This window comes from Rhinatrema bivittatum, chromosome 1 (genome assembly GCF_901001135.1).
Source record: "Rhinatrema bivittatum chromosome 1, aRhiBiv1.1, whole genome shotgun sequence".
Lineage (NCBI taxonomy): Eukaryota > Metazoa > Chordata > Amphibia > Gymnophiona > Rhinatrematidae > Rhinatrema > Rhinatrema bivittatum.
Window position 1 is genome coordinate 535,098,849 of NC_042615.1, and position 12,962 is coordinate 535,111,810.

Consider the following 12,962-nt stretch of genomic DNA (forward strand, 5'->3'; position numbering starts at 1 on the left):
CAACTGGGATGGGTGCAACGGTGCATTCGTCCCTGACGTGGGATCCAGGATAAGGTAAGGGCTCTCTGGAGGGGGCATGGGGGAGGGGTTATTGAGCTATCGGGAGGACTAGAGGGGTGAGGGGGTTCTTAAGCTGCCAGGCTTGTGGGGGAGGGGAGGTCTTGCCTTCAGGGAGCAGGGAGAGGGGCAGAGGAGCAGGGAGGAGGGTCTTGCTTTTGGGGAGGCGGAGAAGGGGTGGTTAAGCTGACGGGGGGGCCAGGGGTGTGGAGAAGGGGGGTCTTGGAGAGGGGTTATTGAGCTGTCAGGAGGACCGGAGGGGCAGGGGATATTGCCTTCTGGAGGGCCATGGAGGGGGCTATTGAGCTGTCTGGGTGGGCAGGAAGGGGTTACTGAGCTGTTGGGTGGGGCCAGAGGGGCAGGGGAAGTGGGGGTCTTGTCTCTGGGGGCTGTCAGGGAGGGGTTCTTAAGCTATTAGGAGACCAGGGGGGCCACTGCCATACTTTTCCATTGAATTGGTTAAAAATTGTATGTTCCTTTTAAAACCCTTCCTCAAGGAGACGTTGCTGTTAAAATTTGCAAGTTGCTTTGGATTCCCTCCGTAGGGCTCTACATTTACATTATCCTTGTCACTCAACATTCAACATATTCCATCTTGTCAAGTCATACATTTCACCATTTTACCATTGGGCTTTGTCCCTCCCGACGCAGCCCTTGGTCCGTGTCGGGGGACCTAAAGATTTCTTCACAAGTCTATCACTTAATAAATGAAGGATATGTTGATTTCATCAATCTCTCAAGTTTGCTTTATTGAATCCCAAAAATTGGATCCATGAATCTTTATAGCACTAGACTCTCTTCTATGGTGTTTAACTGTATACCACTCCATCACCTCCACTCCTTATTAACCAAATATGAGGAAGTGACATGAGATAGTGAGGAGGCACAAAAGTGATGAGGTAAGAAATAGGCAGAAGCAGACTCCAGAGATATTTAAAAGATCCAATGGTACACGGTTAGAAAATGCCTTAAAGTGATGGAATGACTTCTACAAACATGAAGCACAGGTTAAAAAAAAGAAAAGAACATTGTCCAAACCTGTGCATTCATATTGGCTCCGTCCAAGTAAACCTGACCGCCACACTTATGGATCAAATCACACACATCACTAATGTCCTCTTCAAACACACCGTTAGTGGAGGGGTACGTGATCATGATGGCTGCCAGGTTCTCTTTGTGCTTATCCACCTATAGGAAGGAAGGAAGGAAGGAGGGAAGGTGGTGGAAAGAAGTTAAACAGATTGATATTCTAAGTGTTCTACCCTTCACCTAAACTTGTTTCAAAGCATCACTGGTACAAACTAAAGCTACCAATGAAGCCCACAATACTAGTACAACTTGAATCTAGGCAATACCATCAACCCTCCCACCACCTCCGAGAGGCAGGGATAAGAATCTCCATCAGATTATGGCTGTGTTACACGCCTTTCAATCAAATTACCAAGAATGCCTACGGTTTGATAACTATGGGGCCGCTATTCAAAGGCATCTATGTGGATAACCCAAGTTATCTGTATAAATACTGATGTTTGAATATTGCTGGCACATATCTAGATAAAAAAATCTAGCTGGATAATGTAGGGGCATTCTGGTGGGGGTTGAGTTTACCGGAACATGTGGCTAACTCTAAAATGTGGCCGTGAGCAGGATAACTAACCTTATGTAGCTATATTTAAAAAAAAATATATAGCTATATACGCTCTAAACAAGAAAATATGTCATGCCAGGCCATGTCCTCCCCCCCTCCCCCCAATGAGAAGTGTTAATTTGGGGCCAGAGGAGCCATGCCTGCCACTGCCCAACAAGTTCCCCAGAATCCCTAAAAACCAGGTCAAAAAGACCTAAGGCAGTGGCCAAGCCCCCCCACCCCCGGTGAATCAACCAGTGTCCTCTGCCCCCCCACCCCTCCAAGCCAACCTTAACCCTCATGCTTCTGCAGCACGTTGTAGACGGCCTGGCCGCTGCGGCCATAGTACAAGCTCGCTCCTGGAGGAATCAGGCATGGCCTTGCGAGCAGTGACGCGACCAGTGGGCTCTCAAAGAAACTGGACACTGCCGAGAGTCGCATGCTTGTACAGTGGCCCCAGGGAGCCGTAGGAGTGGGAGAGGCACTCGCTTTACACTAGTCGAGTTGCCTGGGCGAGGGCAGTGCTGGGCTGCTTCCTTGGGCCTTTCAGTCCGCCATGGTTTTTAAAGATTTTAAGATGCTAGGGGAGGGAGGAATGCATGGGCCATCAAGCTGACTTTTTTTTTTTTTTGGCCATCAATGCTTATATGGCTATGTTCTTTGAACACAGGCACACAAGCTTAAAGTTATCCAGGTGCACATACCTGGATAACTAAATCTGACAATATTCAAAGATACCTGGTTTGGTTTTAAGTTATCTGGCTAAAGGTAGCCAGACAACTAGTCCGGGATACTCAAATGGGACCATTTACCTTGCTGAACATCCCTGATACTTATCCAGCTAACTTTATCCAGATAAGTTATTCTTTTTTTGGCCTCTGTGTGTGCATACTCTCCTCTTCTTAGTGGGCAGTATTAATATACGGACGTCAAGGATCCCAACTATTCAGAAGATGGACCCTAAGAGTATTAACACAATACTGTTATGGATCTCACAATGGGACAATCTTGCCTTGCTTGACTTATTTAGAGAAGTTCTAAAAACCAATCTAACACACAGATGTTAAAAATTAAGATTTCCAATAGGGAGAAAGGTGGACACAGAATAGGACATGCAGGCTGGAATTAGATGTGATGCTGTGTAGCAAGTGGCAGTTTGGAATAATTCCCTCCTCTAGATATTAATAAAGCTGTTAATTTCCTTCTCCTGTGGGAAAATATGGCTAGAGATTTTGCCAAAACAACCCCTATCAATGATGTGGGCAGATCAGAGTGTAATATCCGAAGCAGTCTGGCAAGAAATCCGCTGTTAGCCAAGATGGCACAGCGGGGTGAGGTTCCATCAGAGCATCAGTCAGTGGGTGATGCAAGTCTACCTTCAGATGTGGTGGAGACAGTCCAAGAAGTCATGAACAGGACCTGAGTTCAGATGCAGAACAGTTTGAACACCAAGCTGGAATCCATGGTAAATAAGGTCATTCAACTTGTAGAAACTGGGGGGGGGGGGGGAGGGGGGGAGAACCACTGCAGCTGGACAATTCTGCAGGAGCAGGTTGAGAAAGCGTAGTCCCCTTACAGGGGCCTGACAATGCATCAACAGGCTTGAACAGTCAAATCAGTTATTAGAGAGGCAGGACGAGCTTGAGAACAGGAGCAACTGCAATAACGTGTGCATTGTTGGCTTGCCTAAAAAGGAGCTGAAGAGAAAGGCCCGGTGGCTTTCTTTATACCCAGACTGCCTCAAATTTTGAATATGCAGGTGGCAATCTCCAAAAAAAAAAAAAAAAAAAAGACAGGGCCCAATGAACATTCACCCCGAGGCCTGCTGATAACATGCTGCCCAGGGCAGTACTCGTCCAGCTGCATAACTACACAGATAAAGTGAAGATGCTTGAGGTGTCAAGGCAGATTCAAGATCTGAAGTTAAATGACAATTTAGAGAGATGATAGATATTCCACAACTTCTCCACCGAATTACAGAAAGTGTGGCAAAGCTTCGACATGAAGAAGTGACACTCACAGCAGTGTGGGGGCGCAGTATGCCTTACTGTACCCTGTGAAGCTTAAAGTTACTTATGAAGGGACGTATAACGTTTCTCCCCCCCCCCCCCCCGCCCCACTGTGGCCAAGGAGTTAGAGAAATTTGCGCAAGGACTTAGAAGCCACAGAGGCGACGAGGCCTCCTAGGAGCACTGGAGGGGCAGGGACTAAGCCACGGAGGAGTTTCATTCCACTTGCAGATGGGAGACTGGCTTGCTGATTTCTTGCAGTTATTTTGGAGCGGGAGAGATGAAAGAGGGTGTTAGGGATATGTTGGTGGGATTTTAGGGGGTGATTGTTCAGAGTTGTTGAATGGGGGGGGGGGGGGGGGGAGAAGGGGTGTCTTTGTCTAATGCATTACCTGCGGAGATAACTTGTGGCAAAGCAATCTGGTGATTGTGCCTCCAGGCTCGTGATTACCTTTGCACTCCTAAAATCCCAGCTCTGTGAGAAATACCCAGACATGGTTTCTTTCTATACTAACATCATGGCCAGAAACTGGTGAGGAGAATGGAGACATCACAGTCACAGAGGTCCTGGTACTGCGAGTTTGCAATGAATCAGATGCAAAAGCAGAGCCGCGGCATCAATGCTCCTTTCTCTGGCACATATGTGAGCCTTGTGACGACTATCTCGGCTTGTGCCCTCTTATGGACTTCAAAGCTGTTTAGATGTTGGGTTTGGGCTCTACTTAAGAAAAGCAAAAACTTTTTTGTATAAACAGAGTGACATTGTTTCTTACAATTATAATTACTACTGGAGGTCTTGTTTATGCAATGCAAGGGTGATGGTCTGCCTGTATGCTTTGTTTTTGTTGGACTATGACTAGTACGCTAGGGAACATTACTTCTTTTAATGTCCAAGGTTTAGTATCTCCTATTAACAGGAGAAGGATCTTTACCCTTAAGTAGTAAGGTGGACATATAGCCGTGCTGCAAGAAACACATATGAACATGAAAAGTTGAAACGTGATTGGGTGGGCTCTGCATCTTAGTGCATAAAGCGCTTCCTTCACAAATACACAAGGTAAAGTCAGACCCTGGAGGACACAAAATGAGAAGGACTTAGTGCTGGCTAATATCTATGGCCCTAAAAAAAAAAAAAAAAAAAGAGCACAGCAGCTTCTACAGAGATCTAACTAAAGCCCACTCAAGAGTTCTCGACTGAGGCAATAGTGGGGGGATTGGAATACGTGCAAAAGTGCAGAAATGAACTCCGTGGTATCCAGGTGGAAAGGATTGAAAAGGGTTACATGTGTCAAAATATTTAAGAACATGGAAACAAGACAGGGGCATTTCTGGCTGGGATGATCTGGAAATGAAATGCAGGGAATGTGATAACTGGAATATGTATGCACAGCTTCTGGCTCTGTCACATAAAATGAACAAAATTAATAAAACTTTCTGGGCCTTTTTTTGAACAATTATATTCGAGTGATAGCATCCAAATAAGTATCTGGCCAAAACTGATCTCCCTAGCGTAACAGAACACCAAAATGCTAGATTGGCCTCTCCCATTGCATTACTTGAAATGCAAATGCCTTTAAATACCTACCTCATGGCAGATGTCCCCAGCCCAGATGGGTTATGTCTGGATTTTTATGAACATTTTTCCCCACAGCTCACACCCATATTGTACAAAGCACTAGAGCATATACAGACTCATCCTTAGTGCCTGCATTTCAAAGGATATTACTATTGTGGGGCTTCAAGGATAAGCATGCTATGGACCCACAGTCATACCAGTCCATTTCTCTGCTAAATGCAGATATAAAATTCTTGGCTAAAGTACTCCAGCTCCAGAGTGGAAAAAGTTTTGGTGGAGCTTATTTATACTGACCAGGTTGGATTCATTAAAGGAATGCACTTGACAGCTAACACAAAGGATGTTTAATATAACATCTTAAGCGAGGCTATAGTGGGCTTAGACACAGAAAAGGGCTCCATTAAGCGACATTGCTAATTTCTCTTTGCTATTTTTGCCAAATACAACATTTGATCCGGGCTTTATCGCATGGGTTCAGGTCCTAGACATTCACCCGCAGGCTATGGTTTGACCATTGGGTGATTGACGGAACCTTTTCCTATTTTACGAGGCACAATGCAGGGTTGCCTCTTGTCTCCCTTATTCGATTGGTCCAGGTGCTAAAACAAGATCCTGAGATAAAAGGGATCAAATTTGACAGAAACACTCACAAAACATTCAATGCAGATATCCAGTTATTTTTACCTGATTTAAAAGCCACAGCTCCCAGGTTATTGGAAGTCTTAGCCAAGTATAGTGAGGCCTCCGGATATAAAATTAGCAAAAAACTGAAGTCTTCATGTTGAATCCAGAGCAAAGAGCGAGGGATTCTGAGGGCCTATTTCAGCATGCGCCATACACGCTCCCACAGATTTTTTTTCTTTGTTAAATGGTGTGATGTCTAAGTTTATCTGGAGAGGGAAGGTTGCGCGCATTAGTCTGAAAACCTTATGGCACTCCAAGGAGAGGAGCTCCCTTATCTTATGAGATATTAGCAATGTACAGTCACGTAGAAATGTATATGTATAGACTAATAAACCTGTATATATTTGTACATACTGCCAGCCTTGTTCACAGCCCCATTTGTTTCCTGGGGGTGAAGGGAAGGAAATCCCACTCCCCAGGTGGAGGCAACCAGGCACCAAGAACGTGAGGACCGACTAGTCTGCCCTAGGGGGGATCCCGCCAGGTCAGTCCCAGACCCGGGAATGCCCTGCGAGGTAAGCGGTCAACAGGGCATTACATAAATTTTTATAAATCAAAGAATGCCTGCAATGAATATGCCACTCGTTTGGTAGAAAAAAATAACTAGACTAAAATCTCAATTCTCTACCTGCTCACCAACCATAGAAGATGAAGAAAAACACGAACCAGCCAAATGGACTGCTTTCGATAGAGTATCTAAACTACAAATCACTAAAATAAAACCTGCAAATCACCCACTTGACCCCATGCCAGCTAGCTCTTAAAATAGCACAATCACCGCAACAATCACCTCCTTAATCACTCACTCTCGAAAGGCTTAATCCCTGAAATGGCAAAACAAGCAGTGATAAAACCTATTCTAAATATTAGCTGTTCTGACAGTTGGGAAAATTAGAGACCAATATCCAACCTGCCCTCTCTCTCACATTTGAGAAATTGCTCAGTGGAGATTCTACTTGTATCCTTAATGGACCCTATATTACGGGGATTTAACATGACTAATCCTATTTTCTGGTATTACTTGACCAAACAGCAGCCATTGACACCGCTGACCATACCCTATGCCAGCAGTTGAGAAAAATCAGAAATGACGGCAATGAAATGAAGTGGTTCTCCTCATTCCTATCAAAAATGTAATTCCAAGTCAAACTGGGAAATCACATGTCCAATACCTTCCCGATTGATGCAGGTGTCCCCAGGGTTCAGCTCTCTCGGCAACTCTATTCAACATCTATATGCTTCCTCTATGTAAACTTCTAACTGATCTAGGAATCGCCTTCTACCTATACGCCAACATTCAATACTATATACCATGCACCAAATCTATTGAAAATGCAAAATTAACTCTAGCAACACACAAAGGCTATACAACATGAACTATTCAAACTAACTCTAAACACTAATAAAACTGAAATCATTCTATTGAGAAAAAAATCTACCTACAATGACTCCTCAAACACTTGACATGGGTAACTTCAGCATTACACCCTCTGACCAAGTACGGGACTTAGGTATACAGACTGATGAGAACCTAACAATGGAAAAGCATGTAAATAAATTAATCAAATCAGGATATGCCAAACTGCGCTTACTACATACATCGAAACAATTGCTGACTCGCGCAGACTTCTGCACGGTCCTGCAAACCCTCATCTTCTCAATTTAGACTACTGTACCTCAACTTCTACTCAGAGTTCCCAACTATCTTCTTAAAAAAAACAAAAAAACCCCCAAAAAAACCTACAACTATTACAAAATACCGCAGTTAGACTCTTAATGGTTCAAGGAAATTCAATCACATATCACATTCACTGATAGCTCTTCATTGGCTATCTGTACAAGCCCGCATCATCTACAAAGTCCTAACATTAATACACTCCACCATCCATTCTAACAACTGGTTTGGTTGATGTAGCTGTACAATCATACAGGCCACAGAGATCATTAAGATCTCAAAACAAAGGACTACTAGCTGTGCCAAATAAGAGACTGCATGTTATTAGCAGGCCCAATGCTATGGAACTCTACCCGAGTATCAAAGACTGACCCCAGAAACAAAAGAAATTCAAACATGACCTAAAACATGGTTATTTCAAAATGCTTATAACTTAACTTAAAATCACCTGAACACATAGCATGCACCCTCAAGGACAATGTAATTAAGAACCTATCTTCTGATCTAAATACCTTATCCCAAATATATGTCAATTTTTAATATGTATGCTGTTTGACCTCACTAAGTCAATGTAATTGTCGATGTATATTTTGTACATCATGTTGTAAACCGTTGTGATCTTTATTTGGGTCGACAGAATATAAAATGGCTAAATAAATAAATATTATTGGGCTGCTAGGCTGGGTGCCTTAAAGACTGGATGGGTCCGGATGCTTCTCTGTCCTGGGTTGATAAAACAAGAGGGTAGGCGATCTAAAAAAGCCGTGGGCGCAACACAATGGATTAGATGCCAAGACATGTCCGTTTAGATTCTTTATTCTGGAGACTTGTTTAGCTGATAAAAAGCCCAAAAAGGCTTCTCTGTCTTGGCAGGAGGCCCAACCTTTCTACTTTGTTTTTCTCTTCTTCGTCTCCACAGATTCACAAAGCAACCTGTTCGAGCCCAATGATGTCCATATGATCAAAGTATTATGATCTATTTGCAATCATCTTCAGATTCCAAAGGGGTTGCTTTTACTGATTTCCTTACTCAGCAATAATCCAGGATTGTTCATACATACTTTCAGCGTAGAGTTGGATGACTGGCGGACTTCGGTTTTTTGGGCAAATGTGGGATTCCAATAAGTGCTTATCTTTTGAGGCCCTTTAAGCTGATTTTAATATACAGCTCACGTTTCGGTCTGTATATATTAAAGTAGCTGTCCAAAAACTAGAGTTGATGGATTGGTCGAGAAGAATGCCCTCTGCATTTGAAAAAGTATTAATGAACGCTATTATGTGCAAATATATCTGTTCTGTATAAGGCTATCAGGGCTTCTGAGGAGACTCCACTGGTAATGGTGGAAAAGCTAAACACTGATCTCAGCCTAACATTGGGCTGGTCTGATTGGAAGGTGATTTGGCAGCGGGCACAGAAGATACTTGTAGTTGATGGGTGGAACATGTATAAATTATTGCACAGGGCATTTTAACCCTTCTACATAGTGACTATGTTGGCGGGGCTGAGGGCAGGAAGGTATTTTCTTGCAAGCATGGTGGAGGTGCATTCATGTGCAGTCTTTGGCAGCGGTAGAAGAGATTCATAAAATTTTAGATGCTGATATTCAGCTCACTGCCAGGATATGCCTTGGACCTAAAACTAGGCAAGCAGCGCAAACTTTGCAGGATGTTGCATGCTACAAGATTTACTATTGCTTCTCTATGAAAGTCACCTCCCTTAATGTCACATTGGCACTAACAGCTTGATTGCTCTTATTGAAAAACTCATGTATACGTTAAAAAAAACAAAACACTTCCAGAGTATAAGATAAGATCTAGAGTCCCTATTTATCTCAATAGACTAACTGACCATATTACTATGTCTCTTTGTAGACCTCAGGCTCCAGGTTGGGTTTTCTGATGCAAGTTTGCTGGGTATTGTTGCATGCTTTTCTAATGCGCAGTGCAGAGCCCTACCTGGGGGGTCTCTCTCTCTCTCTCTCTCTTTACCATTAACTTCATCTTTATTCAGTAGGCCACATATTTTCAATGCTATTTATTGTACTGAAATCTGTGGAATTGTTAAATAAAAAGTTGAAAAAAAACAACACATTGCAGGCTGATTAAAGTGATCCAAGCTATTAAACCCCCCCCCCCCCTCCCCACACTCCTACTGGACAAGTGCTGAGAAGAATCTAGGGTGGCTTGGGAGGTGCTGCAGCTACCTTCTACTTCTCGGCAGACAGCTTCGCCTTTTTACAGAGAGGTAGAGAAGGAGGCACTGCATTTTCTGCATGACTTCAAATTAAGGAGCTATACCTTTTACAGTATGTCTAAACCCTCCGTAAGTTAGCATTCAGCACCAAACGCAATACCCTCCCCCCATTTGGCCACAGGCCATTCCACTGGCCTATTCACACGCCACTGCAATATAAAAAGGCGTTATATTGCTGCCATTACTTTCTTTCCAGATGTTCACAGGGAGAAAAATGTTTTGATTCTCCTCAGCTCATTCTCATCATGCTGCCAGTTGCTAATTAAGTGCCACTTCCGGCAAAGTAACTGCCCTTTGTTTGCCCTCTGTTTACCGGGACCACTCCAGGCGAAATGGCTGCTCCGACAGACTGCATCAAGTTTGATTTTTTTTTTGCTATAAGGAAAACATTGTTCACTACAGACCAAAAAGCAGACAATATAAAGTGGGGGAGGCGGTTTGTTGAAACATTTCTCCAAATAAGCTAAACATCTTCTTTGAAGACTCCTAGTGGTGGGTGGGTTAATGCTACTGCAATTTTCTCTGTTCAAAACAAACAGTACTGTGTGTGCTAGGGGAGCTCAAGCCACTCCTTGGCACCGCACCCCCACCCCTGAGCCCAATGGGTTTTCAGGATCTCTACTGAACATTCATGAGATTTATTTACATCCACTACCTCTTACATATGCAAGTCTCTCATACATATTCGTTAGGGATATCCTGAAGATTCAATCTGCTATGGGGTTGGGGAATGGATTGGTTTGAGCACCTCTGGTATACACCATGCAAGCTGAATAGCAAGTTTTATTCTGCTACTCATTATGGCAGTTTTGGTCACTAGGAAGAGACTAGCATCCAAATAGCGGGTTTTCATGAATACCTCATTAACAGGTCAATACAGTAAAGTGCGGCCGCGGTTACCCTGCTCCTAACCCGCTTTCTACTCACTTTTCGGCCGCGTTAGTCCAACCCGCGATACACTATCCCCTTTAACCTACTCTTACCGCCTCTTTAAATCACCGGGTAACCCCTTCCGCCTGCGGCATGTATATTAGATGTAAACGACGAATTAGCTATTTCCTCCCATACAGTAACGCGCGCCCCGACTATCGCTTTTTTACCGTGCCGTTTTGCCGTGCGTTTAACCTGCTAATTTACCGCCTACCCCTACCCCTGCGTTAGAGGCAGGGGTAGGGGTAGACGGCAAACTTTCCCCCAAAAGGAAACCTAAAAACCTAAAATCCCCTCCTCCCGAAGCGACTTGACATGTTACCAACTTACTTTTTGTTACTTTCAGCCCCTTCCCTTCTCTGCCGTCCTCCAGAGGGGGCAGCCGGCGGCGAAAGCAGCTTGCAGCGGTCCCCCCCGCGCAGGTCCCGGTTCTCCTGGCTCAGCCCTCATCTGAAGATTGTGAAGTCAGGTAAGAGCCCACTGTTCTGTGCCCTCTCCAGTCACGGCGCGAGCTGAGCGAAGCAAAGCGTACTTTCATTGGCTTGAGCACCCGTCAATTTGGGCGCTTCAGCCAATGAAAGCACATGGACGGGCGTGCGTGACGCACGCCGTGACATCACGCCCGCCCGTCCATGTGCTTGCATTGGCTTGAGCACCCGTCAATTTGGGTGCTCAAGCCAATGAAGCACATGGACGGGCAGGTGATGTCACCTACTCGCCAGTAAAAATGCAGAGCTGCTCCCTAGCACCATCTTACCCAGGGACGGTGCCATTTCAAGTGACAGCGGACATGCCGTGGTAGTTGCTGGGGGGCTGGGGGAGAAAAATCACACAAGCCCACACTTTTTCAGTATCTTGAATGGAAAATATAGAGGCTGGAAGAAGAGTTGAGAACATGCGCTCTGGCCAACTGCAGCACAAGAGCTCCTTCCTGTTAAGCTGAGGCTCTGCAACCTTTCGCTCCGCCTCAGATGTCCAGAAGGAGAGCTATCAAGAATGGTTTTGTCAATGCTACAAATATTTAGACAAAAGCAGAAGCAGCAGCTTCTGAAAACCAAGGAAGTGCTTCCACATATTAAAGACCGAAAGCCCAAACACACACACAGCGCCATCAAAACTTTGCAAACTTGGTGGTTGTACATGAAGAAACAGGATAACAGGTTCTCCGCCAGGCTGTGCCCTCAGAATAAAAAAAACTCTTCATTGGACCTAGGGTTCTTATGTACACTAAGTCTTTGGCCAGATACTGTTCTGGTTTAGAAGTATTGCTTTTATGCAGTTTCATGCAGGGACTGAGGATGAAGAGCATGCCAAGCGAAGGCATAATATCAGGCAAGAGAAGTCTGGAGGCAATGTGCGTGTATATACAGAAACCTAAAAAAATAGGAAAGAAAAGTAGTATTTGAGTTCCAGGGTGGCGAGATCTCAATTACCATGGCCTTCAGATGGGCGAGGTCTATGCTTCCATTTTTATCTACCTCCACCGGCTGAATCTTCATCCCTGCCATTTGGGCACTAGCAGGGTTGGTTCCATGAGCAGATTTTGGAATAAGACAGACCTAAAAGATAAAAACAAGATTAACAGCTCAATATCTGGACCCCCCCCCCCCCCCAAATATCCATAGGCCAAGGCTGACAGGGAGCTGTGTCCCCCTAAACTTGTACCCCCACAAATGTTAAAGATCTGAAAAGTCTTGCCACCCTGAGAAACCTTTCAGCCTCTGGAAATTTGGCTCCTGGCAGAGAAATCTTCTCTGTACCCTTTTCATATCCGAGTATAGAGATGTGAGAATAGGAGCAGGAGAGAGATTCTCAAGCATGTTTCTCCAAAGAGTTTATTATTACTCTTTAACTGGCTGTATTCTGAAGCAGACCCAGGATGAATGGACCCACACTTAGCACCCTACAGCCACATCTTGGGCTTGATTTTCAAAACAACTTACATGCGTAAAAAAAAAATTCATTTATTTTATTTATTTATTTAACATTTTTCTATACCGACCTTCAAGGTAGAATACCATATCAGGTCGGTTTACATCGAACAGGGGTAGAACAGTATAACATAATGTAACATAAGGAACAACTTTTTTATAATTAGCGGAGACAAGAGTAGAGAAGCAAAAGTTACATAATAACAAGGACCTTGAACT

General features: G+C 44.2%; 1 protein-coding gene across 3 annotated transcripts in view; it reads right to left on the bottom strand.

Moving 5' to 3' along the window:
- GLDC (glycine decarboxylase) overlaps positions 1–12,962 on the bottom strand; it is a 192,215-nt gene that overhangs the window by 26,874 nt on the left and 152,379 nt on the right. For all 3 annotated transcript variants that reach the window (XM_029614128.1, XM_029614136.1, XM_029614144.1), the window contains 2 exons: positions 12,246–12,371; positions 1,096–1,245 (listed from right to left, as the gene is read on the bottom strand). In XM_029614128.1, coding sequence (XP_029469988.1) covers positions 1,096–1,245; positions 12,246–12,371 — 276 coding nt within the window. The remainder of the gene's footprint in view (positions 1–1,095; positions 1,246–12,245; positions 12,372–12,962) is intronic.